Source organism: Macrobrachium rosenbergii, chromosome 37 (genome assembly GCF_040412425.1).
Source record: "Macrobrachium rosenbergii isolate ZJJX-2024 chromosome 37, ASM4041242v1, whole genome shotgun sequence".
Classification (NCBI taxonomy): Eukaryota; Metazoa; Arthropoda; class Malacostraca; order Decapoda; family Palaemonidae; genus Macrobrachium; species Macrobrachium rosenbergii.
The window spans coordinates 43,195,108-43,220,774 of NC_089777.1; the positions used below are offsets into that span (position 1 = coordinate 43,195,108).

Below are 25,667 nucleotides of genomic sequence, written 5' to 3' on the forward strand. Positions count from 1 at the left end.
AAACTGCTTGACAGACCTAGAAAGGTTTTTAACTCAAAATCAAACCTTACCCCATGACAGACACAAAGCACAAGCAAAACAAATTTTCGTTTTTACATCACCTTTTCTTTCAGTTTTCTGGGTTTATTCTCATTTTTCACCTGATACTTCACCTTTTCTTTTGGTGCTGCCAGAAGTATGATTAACCTACAACAACAAATCCCATATAACATCAATTTTTGATCAGAATTTACGTGAATTTTGATCATAATTTATGATAATAATTAATATAATTGTTTATTACCTCGATAAAATCTACATTGAAAACCTAAATCAATAATTTCTTTCTGTAGTAAGCGAAGCCAAGTCTGTGCATGTGTAGTAGTGGCTTAACGCAACAATTTCAGCCAGCAGAAACCACCATTTGCCCCTGTTCATACATGGTTGAAGATGTTATATGATATAATAAGTAAATAAACACTCCCTTTTTGCGTACGGTGTTAAAATGGTCCTACGCGATCCTGTAATGAGTCATTTATTACATGATCACCCAGCATCATGTAGGAAGGAACAACACGTTGTTGGCTGTGCTGAAATAACCGAAATACACCTTAGACACCCAGCAGTTGGAATTAATTATCGTGCAAGTTGGCAAAAAAATCACCGGATACGGAAGATAAGTGTTTTTTCACCTTGCTTGATACTGATTACCTGAAAGATAATGACTGAAAATTCTAGATTAAATCTTTTCAGGAGCATAGATCATTACATTTGGAAATCTTTTCCAAAAGGCACTTGGAGGAGTAAATGTATTAGATGCAAATAGGGATTTAAGAAATGGCAACTACTGCACTTCAAGTAACTCGAAGTGCTCACAGCTTACACAACACATCAATTCATACCTTTTGCTGATGTAATCATACATAGTGAGGAATGGTACTCCCATCATTTAAGAAAATAAGATGATTGTTTATGGTTATATATTAGAATGATATATATTCATTTCTATCTTTTATCAATGCGTATTTATTCAAAAGTAATACATACCGGTTCCTGACATTCGTCCAAGAAGGGTAAGATTTTGTTCGATTCATGAGAAGGTTACATTGTTATACGGACTGACCAAGTTTATAGATGACGTACATTTGATGTCATTGTAAAGATAATGAGCTTTACTTTATTATGTTAAGTTAAAAATGTCCCTAAAACCAATATAAAAAATGCGTATCACGAGTTGAAGTTAGCCGTATAGGAAAGTGTCTTACCTTTTTCTTAATATTGAGGGGGTGGAAAGGTAAGTCTTGCAGCAATTCACTTAACAATAGGAAAGAAGTAAAAAGGTGTAACAGAGTACAGACTAAATGTCACGGAGAATTCTTCCCCACAAGACATTAAGGTATAACAGAGATAAGAATAATAATACTACTATCTAGATGCACTGCTGTCAGTCTTCTTGCCTGGAGACGGGGTCGGAGAATGGTACTGTGTCATAGTTGACGCAGTGGGTATGAAGACTACTGACGTTTACGCTGCCTGGGAATTAGGGTAGGCCTGCCCTACCTGCTATTACATGATATTCCTTGGGTGTACGGGTCTTATTACTGATGAGGCCAGGTGATGTCTTCCCACTGGGAGGCAATTGAAGTGCTGATTTCCATTTTTAGTGGTAAGGTACGATGGTATTGAAGAAAATCCCTGGTACTCAGTTCGTTTCTTTATTACTCATTTACATCATTACTTAGAATTTCTCCAGGTCTAGTCTCCCGGACAGTTAATTTACATAGTCTTCAGAACTCTGGACTAGATCAATTTACATATTCTTCAGGACTCCTGAACTAGGTCAATTTACATATTACTCTTAGGACTCCTGAACTAGGTCCCTGGAAATATTCCTTTTATTTAATTTTTTTTTTTCAAGAAAACAACACAAGTGAGTAGTTTAAAACAACAAAAATAACTCTCTATATTGAGAGATCTCAAAAAAAAATATATGAACTACATACTATGGGAACTGCTTTTCCTTCACAACAAGATAAGTATCAAAAATGGAGCAGCCCTGGAATCAATTAATTTACAGTAAGGTGTAAATCATTTGATACCCTACTCCACACAGTACTAAATGTTTTGTACACAACATATGTCAATGGATAAGACTACCTGAAAGATTTCTGAAACATAAACTAAAACGAAATTGAAACTAGGGTAGGTGCCTTTTAACAGGATATAGTCTAGGCTAGGCCTCTTCAAGAAATCGTTAAGGATAGCCTATACCAAGTTTACATAGCTGATTTTTGACTAGGTTACAATAGGCCTAAGTTAGGTTAGTTTAATGAGGTATAGGCTAAGTCCTATGTAATTAAGTTTCCATGAACTTTTATATATATAGCCTAAGCTATTTGTAACAAAAAACATCATAATTCACTCATTCAAACAGAATTAGTCTGAGGTAGGCCTGGCAGAGTACTGTAGCCTAGTGTAAGATCGTGATCAGCAGTGAAACTTCATGAGGAAGTGAGGGTAAACCCAAGAAACCCTGTCGGACGGCCATTTTGTGGCCCCCTTTAGGCACTGGTATCTGCAAAAACCTTACATAAACAAAATACTTATAACTATCTTTTTCTAACGTTTTACAACCCTATCAAACGCTAAGTTACAACTCAAACTAACACAGCAAAATATCATGACTTAATAATGAATGTGAAGAATATTTCCGACTACGAAAATTTTCACATTAAGGCGTTGCAATCACGTTTGACTGGGCATGTGCAGCAACGCTGCACTTAAATCTTCGTCTGCTGCTGTTCTTTCTGATACTGATCTGTTTCAACTAATGAACTATGATATTATGACTTTAAAGCTTACCTTGCAAGGGATAGGTAATAACTTGTATTAATAATTTGGTAAAATAGCCAAAATGAAGGGTGGATTCAGCTTGGCGTCCTTTTCACCTACGTTTCTTTAGTGTTACCAATATGCAGACGAATGATTCGGACAAGCTCCCACATTCAAGCGAAGAAAAACAAAACAAGGGACTGGCTACCTTCTATGCATTTCGATGTCTCCACAACGAAAACGAAAACATTTTACAGTCCCAATCACTCTCACAACAGCAGTATAAAGACATTAGGAGGATGATGAATCAATTCCCTAAATGCGTCAATAATATTTAAAGGAATAATTTCCCATTACATAAATATTTCTTATAAAAAAGACGTCTATTCTCATACAATAATGAATGAGTCTAAATTAAAAATGAGGGTTTGGTTCAGTTTTTTATTAATTGGACAGTGAAGTTTACTTTCATTATAGTAACATATCATAAAAGACATCATTGTCCTATTCCTATACCAAATTGTCTGTATCACATAGAAATATTGCTTTAGATTTTTATTATATAATTTGTACTCATAATGGCCTAGATTTAGCATTGAAGGGTCTAACAGTGAAATGAATACGCCTATACCAAATTTATTCATATTCTGATCAGAACATCCGAGATGCTTCCCAGATGAAATACAGCGGCAAACTGTCATGAAATTGCCACTAACCTGTCCACACCTGTCAGTTGGTTGGAAGATACTTAGGTAATACCATAAGTCCATCTGCTCTGGTGAGTGGACTGTCTCCGCCCACAAACTGCTGTTTACTCGTAAGTTATAATGGCAGTTTTGATGAACTGACAGAAAAATGACAAGTAAACTTGGGTGTGTTAGGGAGGAGAAAGAGGAAGAGAGAGAGAGAGATAGTTTATCGAATGTCATTCAGTTTTTCTGGGCAGAGCCGGGTTGGTCAGTTAGTATATGTATATATCTATTATATAAAAGTGAATGTTTGTTTATTTGTTTGTGCGCTATAGAAATCCGAACCGCCAGCAGACTAGAGCCAAATTTTGCACATGGCCTCTTCATCACCCAGAAGGTTTATAACTCAAAATCAAACCCCTACTGACAGACCCCTAACACAGACAAGACAAATGAAATTTTCCTTTTACATATCACCTTTTCCTTCAGTGCTTTATAGTTACTTCAAATTTTTTTCATCTAATGCTCACCTTTTTCTTGAGCACTGTCAGACGTATGATTAACTTACAACAATAACCCAAATCCCTATAACATCAATTTTTCTAATTATATTGAATTTTATCATAATTTATGAGCGATGATATGCCTGAAGTGTTATTACATTGAAATCAACATTGAAAACCTGAGCCATAAAACTAGAGAATTGACAAAGTTCCAGCTTCCTCCACCGCTTCGTAGAAAGGAATCGTTGCCATGTATCACTACCAGTTTCCATTCTTTATTTATTATTTTTAAATATAAACCGTATTATTCTATAAATGCATTGTTACAAACTCTTAAATTTAATATACAATATTTTACAATAGTTTTGGCATAACAAGATGATTTAAAAGTGTATATTATTTGCAATTTTTCTTCATAAAAACGTTGCCAATTTGAGTTGTTTGGCGGAAAGGGCGTCAAGAATAGGTACACCTGCTGACACGTCTTTAATCAGTTGTGGTTGTTATTCCATTATTGCTGTGAAATCAGACTGTTAGATTCTGATCTGACTGAAAAGGAGAGAGTGAGAGAGAGAGAGAGAGAGAGCGAAGACGAGAAGTAAGAAATTCTTTCCCATCCACGCATGTGTAGATCTACAGAAAAAAATTACCACTATGCATGTCCGTATGGCACCTATAACCACTGCCAACTTGTACCTTTGGTGATGACATAATAATTCCTTCAGGGAGGTATGTAAGGCTATAGGTTATTCATTGTTTTGAATAAATACACTGTATCGAAGGCGTGTGTAAGAGGCTGCATCTACAAACTTACTATTTTATTCAAAACACAAACAGACAGGTCAAGTGCCTGACACTCGGCGAACAAAATAGGGATTAACATCCATTCAGGTGTGTTTGTTTGAGAATGGAAAATGGTATAACTCTATATACAAGTTACGGACAGGTTCCCAGTAAATATAGCTGAAAGCTGACATTGTATTGCTTCCAGTAGGAATGATACGTTTGGCATGACATGATTATGGACGACAGTATACGTTTAAAAGGGTACATGCTGTCGGCTGTGTTTCTTATACACGTGTGCTTGGCACTGTACAGTATGTCAGGAGATGTTCGTTGTGAGGAGTGGATGCCCGCAGGGTATGAGTTCGGGTGGCCAGGTAAGATGGACGATCATGTAGGTCCATGTGGGACCCTACAACATGTTGACAAGATGAAATGAATATATATAATTTTAATGCGCAACTATAAACAATCCCATTTTACTGTATATGATTACATCAACAAGAGGTACAGGTGGTGAGTTATTATTATGGATTAGTAGGGCGTCACTGTGATGGTGGATACATGACCTAAGGATGTTGAATTCTATGATAGTGAATGGGTGTGTTGCGAGAGAGTGAGAGAGAGTGTGAGGAAGTGAGAGAGAGAGAGGGAGAGGAAGAGAGAGAGATAGAGAAGAGAGAGGGGGTGTTAGGCCTTACCTATGTTTGTTATAAATCTAACTATCATTAATTAACTGGTGACAAGGGGCCTATGAAAACATCATCTCCACAACTTAAGAGTGAGGATATACCTCTTTCAATTTAGACATAAGAAAGACAGAGAAACAATACAGAGAGAGAGAGAGAGAGAGAGAGAGAGAGAGAGAAATTAGTAGAACTGCCAAAACAGGGTTAAATATTTAAGAGGTTTTACAAAGGATTAGGATCAACCGTTCAGAAGCAGGGACGGGACAATTAAAAGATTGTACAAGGAGGTGACTGGCCACCAAAAAATATAATTCTCTTTTTTTGTAAACAATAAAAATTGTTGCAAGGTGAACATTGAATATAAACTTACAATCACAAATGCACAACATAGTAAGTGAAATAATATGACTTACAGGTAGAGGTAATTCATTGATGAATTTTACCAACAGATATTTGGTATGGCAATGGGCAACCCTAGATCCCCCATTCCTCTCAAACTTGTATATGGAATTATTTGAAAAACGATATTTCCCTAATATCATTTATACTTCTTTAAAGTGGTATAGATATGTTGATGATATTTTAGCTGTTTTGCCTGCTGGTATTGATGTAAATGATTTACTCTCTAATTTGAATAACAATGTACCATTCATTAAGTTTTACTTTAGAATTGAAAAGACAATTGCCTCCTTTCTTGGGTGTTTTAATACATGAAGAACCATTTCAGTGCAAATTCAGTATTTATAGGAAACCAACCAACAACTCAACTTATGCCCATTTTTATTCAGGCCATCACCTTAATATCAAAATACCAATTTTTTCTTTTATGTTTTTACGAGCTTTGCGCATTGTCAGTCCCCAGTATTTGGAACAAGAAATCGAATACATAAGAAAAATAGGGACAGTTTTATGTTATCCTTCACATATACTAGATATTTGTTATAATAAAGCCCACAAAAAGCTTTATAGTGAGAAGTAACATGGAGAAAGAAACCCCTACGAACATTCTTAAGCTTACCTTATTTTGAGTAGTTTTGAAAGCATAAAAACATTATTAAAATTTTTAATGTCAACCTCGTTTTTCCTATAACAACACACTAAAAGAATGTTAATAAAATTAGCCCTAAAGAAAACAACAGTATAATATATGAAATTCCGTTTTTGGACTGCTCCTCTTCTTATATTGGCCAATCTAGCAAAGATTTAGATGTACGTATTAAGCAACATGAGTATTCAGTCAAAACTGGACAAACATCCAATGCTGTATTCATTCATTTAAGTGAAAACTCTCACAGGATAAATTAGACTGAAAGTTCAGTGATTGCCAGGTCAAATGATTTCTCTTCAAGAAATCTTTTGGAATCCGCTATTATATAGCTTACTTCCAGCTGTAATTTTAACCTTAGCCCTGGCATGTATTATTTGGACCCCTGTATTAGAAAAATGTTCCAAAATGACCTAAAAGATAAAACCACTGACTTAATTACAAATTACTTACCTTATACATATTTTCTGTGTATTCATATGTTTAATATAATTTTTTATTTGTAAAAATGTTCATTTTGCAAAAATTTTTATTGTTTAAAAAAAAAAAAAGAGAGTTATTGAGTTGTACTTTGTAACATTTTTTGGTGGTCAGTTACCTCCTTGCATAACCTTTTAATTGTAATGTCCCTGCTTCTGAATGGTTGATCCTAATCCTTTGTAAAACCTCTTAAATATTTAACCCTGTTTTGGCAGTTCTACTAATTTTTCAATTGTGTTGGATTCCAGTACATATTTTTTTCCTTTGTAATCCTTATCTGCCATTTATATGAGCTTTCTTTGTAAACTTATTTTTATATTTCTTCAGTCTGCTAAGTAAAGGACGGCAGTCAAGAAAGGCCTCACGCAGCACTCCATTGTTTCTCTTTCCTTCATCTTTATCTATATATATATGCATATATGTATAAATATATATATATATATATATATATATATATATATATATATATATATATATATATATATATATATATATATATATATATATATATATCTCATTCAAGGAGCTATGCACTTATGTCTCCTTGGGAGTGATGCTGACTACGGGCTATTTCAGTACTGACCCACACGAACCGTGAGAAATGCTTAACTAACACAAAAAAGGCATCAAATATATTATTCTTAATGCTTTTCATATATGGCATCATTCTCTGATTAGTCCGCTTTAGATACGATCTTCAAACCAGTTTAATTAAACACAGCAGTACAAGTTAAAACATGATGCGCTGGAACGAATCTTCTAATCGCTTTTTTCCAGGCACATTTGCAGGTACTTACACAAAAAGCGCTCTGATATCCTGAGTTGCAAAAAGTCGCCTGTTAGGGTTTAATCTATGTATTGAACCAGTGTTCAAGATATAAATATAACTGTATAAACATATGTACAACACACAAATATGTGTATAAGCACACACAATATACACACGCACATCTTTTCTATCACAAAGCTAAAAAACCCGCATTAACACTCCTTAAGCATTGTATCGTCTTACAATAATGTGAGCAGAGGCGACTGCAGGAATAGACTCTAATTACAGAGTACTTACACAAAAGTGCTCTAATATCCAAAGCCGCAAAAAGTCGCCAATTTTTTATTTCATTGATTTTCCTAAAACTTATAATACTGTCAGATGCAAAAATCAGATTGGACAAATTTGGACATTTTTACTTACACTTATTTTAATTTTTTCTACATAGTAAGTTTATCTACAATCTATGTTATTTCCATATAAATAATTATATTTTAGCTCATTTGTGGCACAGTGTGTGTGGCGAGATGAGCTGACCCGCCAGGCCAGATGTGGCCAGAGGGCCATGGTTGATGACACTCCGCTCGCATATTTCCCCTCTCAGCAAAATCTCTCTCTCTCTCTCTCACAGCACACAGACTTCTCTCTCTCGAACATCATCCTCAAAAAAGAAATGGATATTCTAAGGAAACGCAATCTTTCCTACAAAAATAGATTTATTATCAACAAACCCAACAAGTAATGAATGAACAAAGAAAAGATTAAAATGCATAATAAATGAATTATCAAGTCAAAATGGTCTACTCAAGATTTATTCTTCTCACAGCTAAAAGTCTTACTCACGACTGAAAGTCTTTACCCAAAACTCTCACACATTTCATCTCTTAGACATTATATGTTTAGTCTCAAGAGTCAACCACGTGAGAAATAACCACATTGCAAAGATTGCAGTGTCCTTTCCTATAACCACAGCAATTCCACAGACATCTATCGAAGAATTAAGCAAAATCGTAATCTCCCACAAATATACAAATTACAAAACATAATAATAGAAAAGTTTATATATATATATATATATATATATATATATATATATATATATATATATATATATATATATATATATATATATATATATAATCATGAAGCTACAAATGTCGTTTAATATCAAATTCACGCTACCTCGAGAGAGTATCTCCGATGGAGAATTATCACGAAGGAATTTATATAAGTGATAAATGAACAGGTACCACTGGGGCCTTGAACCCTTGACATGGACCCATTCAACGACTCCAGTGGACGTTACCACGCGCCATCTTGATGGCGGTGGTAACGTCCACTGGAGTGGATGAATGGGTCCATGTCAAGGGTTCGCGCATCCCCAGTGGTACCTGTTCATTATCACTTATATAAATTCCCCTTCGGTTGATAATCTCCATCGGAGATACTTCGAGGTAGCGTGAATTTGATATTAAAACGACATTTGTAGCTTCATGATTGTATATAAATCACGGTGTGATAAAAATTTCATATATATATATATATATATATATATATATATATATATATATATATATATATATATATATATATATATATATATATATATATATATATATATATATATATATATATATATATATATATATATATAATGTATATATATATAGTGATATCCAATTCACTATACCTCTGGAAGAACTTATACCCTAGGGGAATTATGATTGATTTGATTCGAACCGCTGCCTGGTTTAGAAACGATGTGCAGTGACTGTGACCACTAAGCTAAAATCAAGAGAGGTACAAGTTAATATCGATTTTGCTGCACATATACTTAGAATTGATATCAGCCCAACTCCACGATGATAGCTAATTGGGAAGTTTGCAACACATGGCTAATTATGATTTTTCTCCATGCACCATGATATTTTTGATAATCACAAATATTAAGCCACATTTATTGCTTACTTACCATCTAATTCGCTATACCTTGGGAATAACTTGTACCATAGGGGAATAATAACTGATTAGTGCTTTTTCACCAGTGGGACAAACAACTGCCTGGTTTAGAGACAATGATGTAAAGTGACACTGTCCACTAAGCCATTGAGAGAAGCATAAGTTGATATCAGCTCTGCTGTATATATGCCTATCAAATCCAGGTTTTATACTTAGAATCGATATCAGTCTACATCAATTCTAAAAGTTGATTAGTAAGATTGTTGCTTGTGGCTAATTATGAATTTTTGTCACATACGCTGACCAATTAGAATTACAAGATCTTCCAGCCAACTTTAATTGCATAGGCACCAGGCGGTATGATGCGTGTGAGCCAGTAACAACAAAACCTCCCATCTTGTTTTAGATGGCATGAAAAGTTATAGTGTTCACAAAACAAGAATCATCAGATGTATGGCACTGGATATTTGACACAAGATTAAACTCGAAACAATATTTGATATTGTTACATTTCTCTCCTATCAAATTTTGTAAGTAAAATTTTATTTCTATTTAAATGGTGCAACTGCACCTGTATACCTGGTTGGTTCTGCAGTTTATAATACATAATTATTAAGTTATTTTTAATTACATGGCCACCTTGAGTTTTTGCGGTTCCAGACTACTGGGATGATTCTCGGCTAGGGTTCTTTGTGGTTCCTGAGAAGTAACTTTTATGTCCCTCTTTCATATCTGTTTCAATCTCACCATCTACATGTGAGAGTGTGTCATCTTCTGTACTGTCTTTATTCAGGTTGCTGTTCTCGTTCGTACTTCAAAGATATTTGCGGATAGTATGTAGACGTTTCCACCAGCCAACATTCTGTACTTCTTTGGTGACACTGCTTCAATGATTTTCCTTTTCTCTACACCAGCTCTAGTAAATGCATCTGAATTCGATAGATATAAGTATGTATAAGCGAGAATAGACTTATGCTTTTCTTCTTGGACAAATAATTAATGATACCTCTTCCTGATACCCCAGACGCAGGGCTTCAAAATATCTGCATTTCTTTCTTCATTTGGATCTAGGCCTAGTAGTAACAAGTGTGTCCAATGCGTGAAGAAACTGAGAAATTAAGAGGGCATGGTGGTCATTAAAAATTACCTAAGCACCTCATAAAAAGGACCCAGTAGATTCTAAATATATATTTCAGTCTAAAAAGCAATAAACAATTAAATACTTGGCTATGATGGTGAAACTGGGTCTGTTCCAGCTCTAGGAAATGTAAATGAATTTGGAAAATTTGGTTGTTAATGCTACCTCGTTCTGATATCCCGGACGCGTGTTCGAGCCTCGTCTAAGCATCAGAATATCTTCATTCCTTTGTTCGTTGGTATCTAGGCTTAGAAGTGACAAGCGTTTCCAAAATATGAAGAAATCGATAAGTTAAAAGGTTATTACACTTATTAAAAATTACATATGCAGTGGGTAAGAGTGACCAGTAGATTCTTCCTAAAAGAAAATAAATTATTAAAGACTTGGATATGATGTTTAGACTGGGTCTGGTCCAGCTCAGGGTAAATTCGACAGATATACTCGTAAGTATGTATGTGTGGGAATAGACTTAGAACTCTCTTTGTGAACAGGTAATTAATGTTACTACATTCTCATACCGCGACCCGAGAGCGAAACTCGACCGGGTATCAGAATATCTTCATTTCTTTTGTTTCTTTGTATCTAGGCTTAGTACTGACAAACGTTTCTAGTGTAAAGAAATCGAGAAATCAAGAGGGCACTTTGACTTTAAAATTAACATATGTTTCTAGTGAAATGTGGCCTGTAGATTATATATATTATATATATACAGTATATATATATATATATATATATATATATATATATATATATATATATATATATATATATATATATATATATATATATATATATATATATTCAATCATGAGCTACAAACGTCCTTTAAATCCAATTCGCTTATCGGAAATAACATATTTTCATATATGTTGATTTTTAGTTAATAATAAGTTCATCGTCTCGTGGCTCGAACCAGCGAAGACAAGAACTCAGGAACAGTGGACGCATTTTAGTTCTTGTCTTCGCTGGTTCGAGCCCACGAGGCTGAACTCATTATCAACTAAAAATTTTTTAATATATATGAAAATATATTATTTCGAGGTAGAGCGAATTGATATTACAGACGTTTGTCTTAATGTTTGTATATGAATCACGGTAATAATAAAATTCAAATCGTCACTGTAGTCCACGGGACGACGAACTTATTATCAACTAAAAATTTCCTTCGGGGGTAACATATATGAAAATATATTATTTCCGAGTAGAGCGAATTGGATATTAAAGGACGTTTGTAGCTTAATGTATATATATATATATATATATATATATATATATATATATATATATATATATATATATATATATATATATATATATATATATTTTATATATATATAATAAATATATATATATATATATATATATATAATAAATATATATATATATATATATATATATATATATATATATATATATATATATATATATATATATATATATATATATATATATGAATATATATATATATCATCTACCAGGGGAATAAAGTTGCAACATCCGACCTACTTGGATGAAAATTATAGGATCGGAAGGAAAGAAGTAGAAATTTTGGACGTGGAAGTAATGGATAGGCCTTTCTCCCTGGTTTAGTGAGAAAGACATGCCCATGCCATCTCTGTCTCCTTTTCTCGATAATCTCATCTTCAAATGGAACTCATATGTTTTCTTCTTTGGTATCAATATATCCTGCCGTTTGACTCTTAATATTTACCCCAAAATTTTATTCTCAAATTGACAAAATCGTTTATGTTCATATAATTTCACTGTCAAACCATGATTCATGTCCATACATATTCTTGTGTGCATTTTCGATCTACTTATTTTCCAAATCGCATTCAGCCTGGCAAGTTTTATTGTTATGGGTGATGCAACTACAAAACGCCAGCGATCACAGTTGAAAAATACGTTTACATAGCCTTCCATACATTAATGTATTTTTTCATGAAGCTTCGTACACATAAATACGAAATAAGGAAATTATTGTGGATTGTTGAATTGGTGCAAGCTTAATTTGTACTACTTTGTGGAAAATAAAGAAAAAGCCTTATTTTCTTTTACCCCTATTTTATGAATGTGAAGCATGAGACTTCAGTTTTTTCTGCTTGATAAATATAAAACATGTGTTCTCAATTGCATACACAATACAGGTGTTTATCCACATGTTCAGGTAAACAGGTCAGAAGCTTCTGTTCAAGTAAATCTTGATAGGTTTGCCCGTGAAGGTGTTGTCCCGTTAAAAAAAAAAAGAACACTGAAGCACTTCTTTTCTGACGCTTAAGAGCAGGAAAACTATGTAATGACCTTGCTGAATTGTTACTTGAAAGGGTCGTGAAGTATTTCCTGAATTTTCTTCATTGCAGGCCAGTTTGTCTTTATTTATTTGCAGTTTTCCGTACATGGACATTCTATTCTGTAGAAGCTTGGCACGGTCACGTCCTTGTAGGCTTGTCCCATGGCTATAGCAAACATTTTGATTCATTTTTTTAGACTTTCCAGGCTGGTGTCTTGAAGACATGAAAAACTCTGTTACTTTTCAAGAAATTTATCATTAATTAGTGTAATCGATCAGATTTTACTGTCCAGCGTCGAAATCAGATATTCTCAAGGTATAAGGTAAGTTTTCAAATGAAAATGTCAAAATCAGCGAGCTTTTTGACCCTTCAGAGTATATATCAGGCAGCTTTTTCATAGCCTTTTTGACCCTTCAGAGTATATATCAGGCAGCTTTTTCATAGCCTCTTTGACACTTCAGAGTATATATCAGGCAGCTTTTTCATAGCCTTTTCGACAAGTTTGTACAGAGGCATTTCTACATATTATAGTTCAGCCAGCTGGATTTTTAGTTTAAAGGGAAATTGTGGCAAGTTCGCAGTCGTCTATATTTTTGCAGAATACTTGGATATTTTTTGACCGACGCAAGTCCAAAGTATATGTGTAAGAGCAGAGTTTGAAAATGATATACTTGATATAACTCTCCTAACGTGCAAGACATATGCATATGTACATAATGTTATGAATATGAGTACGTTTTACATTCAGCCTTTTGGAAGTACCATTTTTTAAGTGAAATGAGATCTTTGATGAGGTTGAAATGATTAAAACAGAAAATGGATACATTTTAAACCTTTTATTGTACCTTTCACCTGCAAAAAATCTTAAATATAAATCCAAAAGAAACTGTTAATCGTCTCGCAAAGAAAATGCCTTGTTTTCATCAAAAGATACACAAAAACCCTCCTTGATTAATAATGCCCAGGAAATTGAATTTTAGAGAATTTTAACCCATCTGAAAAAAGCATTAATATTATGTTAAGTTTTTTTCTACCTTTTGTTGTTTAAGATTTATGAGGACCTGCATTTGGAATTATCCCCTTTGTTATTTCAAGGTAAAGAAGGACTCTATGAACAAGGATAATTAACTTCAGGAGGACCTACATTGGGAACCTTTGTCCTCTTGTTACATTAAGGGGAAGCAGGACTCCATGAACAAGTGTATTTAACCTCAGAAGGAATCATCACCACAGCTGCCCCTGCAGGACCCTGAGTGACAACACCATGGGTACCGTTGCTACTCCCACTGTGATGAGGCTTTGAAGGCTTCACCCTACTTCCTTTCTTTGGGCCCTTTGGGCGTACTGAAAGACCAATTTCTCCAGTTTGAGAGTTGATGGTAATAGGTTGGTCTTGAGGCCCACAGAAAGACTGTTCCTTTCCGTTACCCTTCCCTTTGCCCTTCCGTGTCTTCCCAAAATTCTTCTCGCTCACTTTCCCCCACCGTTCACCTTTAGGCTTACCAATCCCTTTGTTCACGGGTCCTGGCCAGTCTCCTATTCTTGGCGAGTCGTCGTCATCGCCATCACCATCTGGCGAATCATCGCCACTGACATCATCTGAATAATCAGGATCACTCGTTTCATCGTTGTCACTGTCCCCATCTGGGAACTATCACCACTGACGTCATCTGAATTATCAGTATCATTCATATCATCGCTGTCATTGTCCCCATCTGGGGAATCATCACCACTGACATCATCTGAATTATCAGGATCATTCGTATACTCGTTGTCACTGCCCCCATCTGGGGAATCATCGCCACTTGCATCATCTGTATGATCAAGACCATTTACATCACTGTTGTCACTGTCACCATCGGGGGAAACATCGCCATTGACATCGTCTGAACTATCAGTATCATTAACGTCATAGTGATTATCGTCACTGACATCAGTGTAACCACTACCATTTGTATAGTCTGTGTGACCCACCGTCGTTCCCAAAAGTGACTGCAGTTCATTGATTTTGTTTTGCAGTTTCTCAGACTTAGATTGGAGTTTTTTTACATTTTCTTCTAATTTAGCCAACTGTTTTGTTTTATTGGGCTTCCCTTGCAGTTGGGTTATTTTCTTTTCTATCTTTGCAATTTTTTCTTCCTGTTTTTGCAATTTCAAAGTCAACTTCTCCAGGTTTTGTTATTTTTGTTATCTTTCACACTATTGGACAACTTCGGTTTGGCCATATTTTGACTGTAATTGCTCTTTAGATCTTCCAGTCTTCCCTTGGTCCTTTCTATCTCCATAGTCAGCCTCTGAGCCATTCGTTCTTTTCCCAGTGCCTTCGTCTGTTCAAGTTTAGCCTCCATCTTTTCTAATTTCTTCGTCACCCTTTCAATTGCCTTTGCTGGATCATTGCCGGAATTATTACTTCGTCCTGCGCTTCCTCTTTTACTTCTCCTCTTCCAGGGAGCATCGCCGTCCTCAGCATGACTGTTAACCGAACTTTTTATCTGGGGTTTCCTGTCACGTTTTCTCTTTCCGCCATTATTCGAGTCATCATTATCATTCAGGTTATACAATCGATGCCTCCCGAAACCACTGGGTTTATCTTTGTTCCCTTTGCCTTTCTTTATCCCTCCTATGGACACACAATACTGTTGGGATCCCACCTCTAGGACTAGATCTTGGCATGTGAACACAATGGGTACACCAGCCTGGATGCGAATTTCATGTTCTGGGCAACTTAATCCAGAAAATTCTTCCTCCGAAATAGATCCAGTGCTTGAGGTCAAGTTTTTATGACACTGCCAATGAAAAAGTAGGAAAATTACTGAGAGGGCCTATGGTAATACATATAACAAATAATTTAACGCAGTAACAGAGACAGATAACTACATTACAGAAATAGATCAATTATAGATTAATTCCTATGCAAATACAGTACTGATTTTGAAGTTGATTGTTTATTTATTTAAATATTAACCCCTAATGACTCAGAAAAATAATTGGAAACTTCATTGAGCCTGGAGCACCCATGAGGCACATGGTAGAGAAGTGTAAGTGATATTATGGGAGCATGAAGGTGACTCATCTGACCCAGTAGGCGCAGGTGGAAAAGTGTATCTGTGCCAGTGATGCAGGACACAAAGCAACAAAATCGTAACTCGGTGACCTTTTTAGCCAAAATTCCTATTTTATTACTTAAATATTAGTTCGATCATCCTTCACGATTTTCCGTGTAGTAAATGCTCAAACAAATGCTGTGCCTCTCTCTCTCTCTCTCTCTCTCTCTCTCTCTCTCTCTCTCTCTCTCTCTCTCTCTCTCTCTCTCAGCATTTCAAGTTAACATGAAAACCCCCGCACTTGACCTTTATGCGTTTAGGGACATCATAAAAATAATAGTTCTGAATATTTTCCGTAACATTCAATGGGATTGTTATTAAGAGGAATTTTTGTTAGGTTTCTTGTATGCGTTTGTATTGCTAAATAGATCCGGTGCTATACTGTGATGAATTTTTGGCCTATGATAAGGATTTTGTCCGCTTTGTCCGATTTCCTTTATTATTTCTAGTTTTCGTCTGGAACTGATGATGGCAATTAAAAGTTTATGAAACCCCTCTACGAAATCTAGCATCAAAGCAAATGGCAGCATTACGTTTAACACCAAATGTTAACCTATAGCTAGCGGAGTATGCTGCATAATCAACAATATCATTACAGTTAAAGTTTTTAGTCTTCAAATGCCGTATATTTGCTAAAGTGAATTGTCATCATCACATTGATAGGCGAAAATACAGATCCCTAATTCCTTGTAATGGTCAATTAAAACGTAACTTTCTAAAATCGGCAAATATAAATTTTTACCATAAGATCATAACGAACATTAGTTCTGGTCTGTTAAAATGAGACGTTTTATGATTGAGGACATTGCTAAAGAACGTATCAGTTGTTACATAATAACTGTGAGACATGGTATGAAGTGTACCTTCTTAGCTTATGTACATGACCTTCGTGGGCATTTGTATATGTATGCATATGCTGTGCATTTTTATGAAATATTTATGTACAAGTGTGTGTAGGTCTATATGTACATGTGAGATTGAACACTAATTCGCATGTAAGCAAGTATATTAATTTTCATATGAATAAACTCTGATCTGATTTAATGTAAACATGACATTCACTTCACTTTTTATTTTGTTAATTTTAAAGCGATTACTCTTACTTTGGGTTTTATAATCAGTGTTACCTTATCCACATTTCATTGTCCTTTGTATTAACTCGCTGTGTGATAAGAGAAGACCAATAACGTTTTCTGTTCTTATAACAAGTAATTATTTGATCGTTGAGTGGTTTGAGTTATTTTTGGAAAGACTGAGTTTGTGAAAGGGTTTTGATATTTGTTCTAACTGCTGTTCTATGTTTAAATGGTATTCCTCTTCTTTTGAAAAGTTATCGTATGTACAATTACTTTCTAACTCGATTTAATGTCCTGTACTTTGCTATTTGTAGCAGCTACAAGAAACCACACAAACAGACACACACACATATAATATATATATATATATATATATATATATATATATATATATATATATATATATATATATATATATATATATATATACATATATATATATATATATATATATATATATATATATATATATATATATATATATGTGTGTGTGTGTGTGTGTGTGTGTGTGCGTGTGTGTGTGTGTAAACTGATATGTAAACCGATCCCTTTATTTCAAAACAAATATATAAAAAATACAAATTCAAAGGAAGGTAGTTTGTCTGGTCTTAACGGAAAAGGTAAGTAACCACCTACACAGGAAAAACCACATTTGGTGTGTGTGTGTGTATTTTGTCAAATACACACGCACACGCTCACACACGCACACACACACACACACACACACACACACACACATATATATATATATATATATATATATATATATATATATATATATATATATATATATATATATATATATATATATATATATATATATATACACATGTACAGTATATATATTTTCATGATGTTGCCTTGTAATAAGTATATCATGCGATATTCTGATATATTTACTTTTTTATTTATCATGCGTTACGTGCAATGACAGTGATTATTGAAGTGTATTTAGTTTGGCATCAGATCTCAAAAGAACTAATGATTTAAATAAATTAATAGCGTAATTTAGAATGAATAATATCTTTCTTGATAAAAGCGTAGTATAAGGAACACGTGCGTGTGTCCTAGTGAGAACTTGTTTCGTTTCAACTGTCATCAGTTGTGATAAAGAGAACGCTTTGTTTTGGATTAACGTGATGAAAGGTTAGAATAACAATTTCCGATTCGTTCAGGAAATCAACTCAGTTTTTCGTCTTGTTTATAAAACACGTCAATCATAATTAGCCGATTGCAGTATGTTTCGATCGTGTAGAGGTTTCTGTAAAAGATTCATCCTGTACGAGCATAAGACAAGTGATTTCGCGTTGTTACATGCATTGCTCTGATCACGTACGCCACTTTGAGAGAAAAAATACATGGTTTGATCAGTTACACCATGTTTTGTAAGACTGCATTCAAAACGTTTTGCGGGGATGACGTCATTTTCCTTCTAGAAATTTCTCTTTTGGTATCTCGCACTCAAAATTCTTTAATGACGTCACCTCCCTGCTTCTAGAGCTTTTCTTTTGATACCTCATTTCAAAATGCCTTAATGACGTCATGTAATTGTTTCATGTGCTACTGGAATTCTGAAATCTATTCATTCTGATTTCAGAGACCGATTAGTTTGGTTCTCTCTCTCTCTCTCTCTCTCTCTCTCTCTCTCTCTCTCTCTCTCTCTCTCTCTCTCTCTCGTTCTTAAAAAGAGATTACTTTTAGCGCAGTATATTAGTGGTCACGTGTTAGCATTAACTTTTGAGATCTGAATTTAGTAAAATTATTTAAATTGTAACAGCGCCTGGTAAAAAGTGTGTTTTGTGAAATTAGTGCAGCTGCAAAAGAGATTTAACAGAGGTTTGTTTTCACAAGTTTGTGTAAGGTAACGTGAATTTTACTTATAAATACCATGGTATAATAAGTTAGGGAAATTTTGCCTTAGTGAAATTATTATTGATAAATCTTATGTGCATTTTTGTGTGTTTTTTCTGTTTGCAATCTCTTCATATTTTCAAATTTTTTTATGTTTGTGATGTGGCAGTTATTTACGTAGCATTTTAAATATTTCTTGGTTATTTAACATTTCATACTTGATTTAATTTTTCTTTTATTAAGATTTTCTTTTCAAATCTTAAGTGATTCTTGATAGTTTAAATTTTACTTGATTAATTTAAATTCCTGATAAATTAAAGGTTTTGTGAATTAGTTTTGTTTCATAATTGAATTCAAGAATTAATTAAGTGTTGTGTTATTTTCAAGTAATAATAAATTTTTCAGATTGTGAATTCTAATTATAAACTTTGAATTAAAAAATAAATTTTTGTATTTAATATTTTTAGAAAAACAGTGTTTCTTTTATTGACCATCAGTGAATACATTAATTGTGTGTGCATAAGGCAAAGTGATAAACATGTTTTGTTCTTTTAGGTTTGCTAAAGTGAGTTAAGACCAGGGAAACAGAGTTGTTTGATGGAGTGACGCCCTTTTACTCTAGAATATTTCTTTTTTAATTGTTGATACCTCGCACATATTCTGATAAACTTATTTCGATTTTTCAAGTGATTAATAAGTTTTTTAAGGGATCACTGTTACCTTTAGAGTGCTCAGTCGTAATTCTTATTGTTATGAGAGTTCAGGTATCTGGCTGAAGTGAGGTAAATTTTTGAATTTTGAAATTAGTTGTGTGATAACCAGGTACTTGGTACGCATCATGACAATATATATATATATATATATATATATATATATATATATATATATATATATATATATATATATATATATATATATAGTATATATATATATATATATATATATATATATATATATATAATCTACAAATATATTATAATATCCAATTATCTACCTCGGAAATAATATATTTTCATATATATGTTACCGAAGGATATTTTTAGTTGATAATAAGTTCGTATCCCGTGGGCTCGAACCAGCAAGATACATAGAACTCAGGACTACAGTGGACGCATTACCTCACTTGCTGGCCGCGTGGGTTTTCGTCCACTGTAGTCCTGAGTTCTTGTCCTGATAATAAGTTCGAGCCCACGGGACGACGAACTTATTATCAACTAAAAACTCCAGGACTAACATATATGAAAATATATTATTGCTGGCCGCGTGGTAAATTGGATATTAAAGACGTTTGATGAATTTACTGATTGTATATGAATCGTGATGTGATAAAAAGTCATATATATATATATATATATATATATATATATATATATATATATATATATATATATATATATATATATATATATATATATATATATATATGATGTATAATATATATATATATATATATATATATATATATATATATATATATATATATATATATATATATATATATATATATATATATATATATATATATATATATATATATATATATATATATATATACATATATATCATATATATATATATATATATATATATATATATATATATATATACACGAATCTCAAGTACAATGGTCAAAACCTGATAGCGACAGGCACATGTACAACAGGGTCGGTGCGTCCCTCTTGATAGTCCAATGGTCAGCCTCACTGGAAAGTCGTCCCCCAGCCGTTCGCTGGTTCACGTCCACCTGGTGACGGAGTATATATATGTGTGTGTGTGTGTGTGTGTGTGTGTAGCTGTACCACAATCGAGTGGTCTCGATATAATGCTGTATGAGCTGCGGCCCATGAAAATTTAAACACGGCCCGTTGGTGGCATATCCTATATCGTCACCAGAAGCACGGTTATGGCTAACTTTAACCTTAAATAAAATAAAAACTACTGAGGCTAGAGGGCTGCAATCTGGTTTGTTTGATGTCTGGAGGTAGATGATCAACATACAATTTGCAGCCCTCTAACCTCAGAAGTTTTTTATGATCTAAGGGCGGACAGACAAAACCGGCACAATAGTTTTCTTTTACAGAAAACTAAAATGAAGCCCAAATTGTTAAACCTGACTGGTTTTGCATTTAATGAAGAAATTTTCAAGAACGCTAAACATATTGGTAGGAATTTACATTATCTATGGCATGGTAACAATGGAAACAGACATACATGCATTTGATAAAAAGTTATCACCTGATAGGAGGAGCAACACTGACCTGATTTGGGACAGTGGTTGGTTCTCTGTTACCAAATCTGGTGTTTCCCTTGCAGGTGGTTACTCACCTTTGCTGTTAAGACCAGACAAACTACCTTTCTTTGAATTTGTATTTTTTACATATTTGTTTTGAAATAAAGGGATCAGTTTACACACTCCTGCGCTAATGTTCATTTTCATGCAAAAGTTTTATTTTATATTCCTCCTGCCCAGTCGATAGCTTAGACTAATTTTGCTAACATGAATGAAAATTACACTGTTCTCTTGTTTTTCTTGTGCCTGTTCTCTCTCCCTAACAATTTTCCATTTTGATCAGCTTTGTCTAATACAGTACAAAGATATTTTCCTTTCTTGCTTGTAATCATAATTGCTGTAATTTCATCATAATATAGCCAGGGCTACAAACATGTAATGCTTTTAAAAACATAGATGTGAAAACATAGTTCTTTATTTTATTTCTGTGGCCAGACTAAAATTGCTCAAAGGCAGAGACACTGGTTGATCTGAATCACCTTAAACCCAAGCGTCACCTATGAATGCAATAGTGAATTTTACCCATGGCACAAGTTCATTTCATGTACCAAAGGAAGTTTCAATACTTCCCTTCCTCTGGCAAATGCATATTTCCTGAACATAACCAAACTTTATCACATTGCGTGGAATGATATTGTTGTTCAATATTCTGCTTGAAAAAAATCCATGTACATATTTCTTAAAACTGGAGGTAGAGGAATACTCATGGACATGCCAAATTTTCAGAATATTTCCCGTTGAATTTAAATTGACATTCTTTTACTCAAATTTCAACCAGTTTTGTCATGGTGTTCATTAAGAATGAAACATTTACTCTCGAAGGCATCAGATAGAACTTCTAGCAATAATGATACTTCAGGAGCAGAAAAGGGAAATAGTATTCATTAAGAATGCCTTAATAGAATATCAAAATTTTGCAAAAGAATGTAAATTTGCATTCAACAGAAAGTTGTATAACTCTCAATATGCAATGCTGTGTGGTTCAGGTATGTTGACGTAACACATACTTGGCCAGGAAATGGAAAGTGTAAATATTCTCTTTGGTAAATTAAATGAATTTGTGCCACAAGTGATTACAATGCTCTTCCTTCTGGCAGGCGAAATGCGCATTTCAACTGTTTGTGTGTTTATTTGTACTGTCACCTTCCATATGAAATGTAAACTCTACCACAAAGTGTAAGTCCTCTTGAAGATGTTTTTATTCAAAAGTGAAACTAGTCATGCATATGTAACTTGTGGTTCCTTTTACATTTTGGTCTACACACACACACACACACACACACACACACACATATATATATATATATATATATATATATATATATATATATATATATATATATATATATATATATACATATATATATACATATATATATATATATATATATATATATATATATATATATATATATATATATATATATGTATATGTGTGTGTGTGTGTGTGTGTATATATGTGTGTGTATTATATATGTGTGTGTGTGTGTGTGTGTGAGTGCGTGCGCTCGAGTGTGTATGGCTTCTTTCAGTGTTTAAAACTGTTTGCTTTTATAAGTTATTACGTATTCAAAACTAAATCTGTAGAGGGAATATAATGTGACATTATCTCACTGAATATTAAAATCTACTCACTCTTGCATACTGTGTCAAATCGTCAGCATTGAGGGCCCCAAACTGCAGAAGAATTGCCAAGACTCTAATAACCAAAGTTCCTGCCTCCATGCTTTCGGTAATGGCACCGCCAGGGGTTGATGGCGATTTCTTTTTTTATTCTCTGTAGTTTTGATTCCAGTCCTGTTTGTTCCCAATATCCCAACTTTTCCTAAAAACCCTCTTATTGTTGTTATTGCTGTTATTGTATTCTTGTCTGTTTATACTAAGAGCCCAAGACCGATCCTTTGAGAAGTCCGTCGACGCCAAGTTGGGATTCGAGCTGCGCTGGGGGCTCTTGGTGTATTTCCAGTCTCGAACCCTGAGCTTGTCCTGATGGCGAATGTCTGACCACTCTTGCGACTTGGGAGGGAAGTTGAAACTAATCTGTGTTTCTCATGATGCCTACTGATCTCCTGACTGATTTCGAGCCAAAAAGCGTTCACAGCGTTTATTGCATCTGGCATCCTGAATTTTCACACCTGCGCGCTGCGGTGGGATACACATCTGCCTCAAGCCTCCACGAAGGTTAGGGCGACTAGTGATCGGGGTACTAGTTTAGCTGATGAAAGATTTTATTAGTAAGGATTTGATTTTTTGTAACTAAAAGATGGTGAAGGTCTCCTTGCCAGCTACTGTGATTTTTACTGGATGAGGCTCTGTTTTGTGAACTAAATTTCAAATCACACAAACACACACACATATGGATTTTTTCATACACACCGGGGTATGTTTTATACTCACAAACATTAAGCCACAGAGTTCGTGTAGTGTCGAATTCACTACACCTCGGAAATAGGCTCAATAGTCTTTGTCACTGTATTTTCGTTGCTTCCCAGCGGGCGGCAGTTCGAATCCCACTGGTTACTGAGCAGTCACCATTTATAATTCCCCTTGGGCGTAGGTTATTTCCGAGGTATCGTGAATTGGATATTAAACAGAAATCTGTGGCTTAATAGTTGTAAAACATGCCACAATGTTTTGTGACAAATTCATATATATATATATATATATATATATATATATATATATATATATATATATATATATATATATATATATATATATATATATATATATATATATATATATATATATATATATATATATATATATATATATATATTTATTTATTTATTTATATTTATATTATATATATATACATGTATATGTATATGTGTATATATTGTGTATGTGTGCGTTTATTTTTATGCGCGCACATATTAATGTCAAGTGTGTGTTAGAGTTCGTGTTAGCGTATGTTTTGTGTACCCTACCCTGTTGATATTCCACTCATAACATGTGTACGATAGAAATAAAAATCCAATACACCAAACAGAATGATACAAGACCTATAGACAATACACAGGGCGCACAAGAACACCTGTATACAGCAACACACTTGCACCACAGGGTGGAGTGAATTCAATAACAGAGCTGAGTAATCATCTGCCAGGAAACCCAACTCTTTTTGTACATTGTTCTGGCCTTGTTGTCTCCGTGACAAATTTCGTATGACGTCAATCAGTAATTGAATACATCTGTGATGTACACCATGAACACTAGAGGAGGCGTTCGAATGGTGTTTAAATTAAACACACACACACACACACACACATACACATATATATATATATATATATATATATATATATATATATATATATATATATATATATATATATATATATATATATATATATATATATATATATATATATATATATATATATATATATATATATATATATATATATATATATATATATACATATATTTATATTTATATATATATATATATATATATATATATATATATATATATATATACATATATATATATATGTATATATAATCAGTAAGCTACAAAAATCCTTTAATATCAATTCGCCCCTACCTCGGAAATAATATATTTCATATATGTTTCAGGTAGAGCGAATTGGATATTAAAGGACGTTTGTAGCTTACTGATTGAATATGAATCACGGTGATGTCATAAAAAAGTCATACACATATATATATAATATATAGACATATATTTATAAAATTATATATATATATATATATATATATATATATATATATATATATATATATATATATATATATATATATTATATGTGTGTGCTATAATTCCTCTCTGATGCATTTAAGACTCTACTGGCATAATATACTGCTCTCATTCTGGTTTTGTCCTTTTGCAATAATACAGCCCCTAGCCCTGTACTTGAGGCATCACAGGATAAGTAGAAGTCTTTGGAGAAATCTTGGTAGACTAATACAGGATTCTTTGTCATTTTACTCTTTAGCGTTTGGAAGGCTGTCTCTTGCTCTTTATTCCATTCATATTTGACACCCTTCTTTGTTAATTCTGTTAATGGTTTGGCTATTGTAGCAAAACTCTTAATGAAAGGCCTATAGTAACCTACCATTCCTAGGAATTGTCTCAAGGCTTTTAAATTTGTAGGAGCTGAATATTCAACTATTGCCTTTATCTTGCCTGCTTGCATGCGCAGTCCATCTTCACTAATTACAT

General features: G+C 33.6%; 1 protein-coding gene across 1 annotated transcript; it reads right to left on the bottom strand.

Moving 5' to 3' along the window:
- Window positions 1-13,978: 13,978 nt before the first annotated feature.
- Window positions 13,979-23,612, bottom strand: LOC136825531 (uncharacterized). The gene is made up of 2 exons (XM_067082104.1): window positions 23,114-23,612; window positions 13,979-15,943 (listed from the first exon to the last, which is right to left on the bottom strand). The coding sequence occupies exons 1-2, from the start codon at window positions 23,201-23,203 to the stop codon at window positions 15,317-15,319; spliced, it is 717 nt and encodes a 238-aa protein (XP_066938205.1). The 5' UTR covers window positions 23,204-23,612; the 3' UTR covers window positions 13,979-15,316.
- Window positions 23,613-25,667: the final 2,055 nt, after the last annotated feature.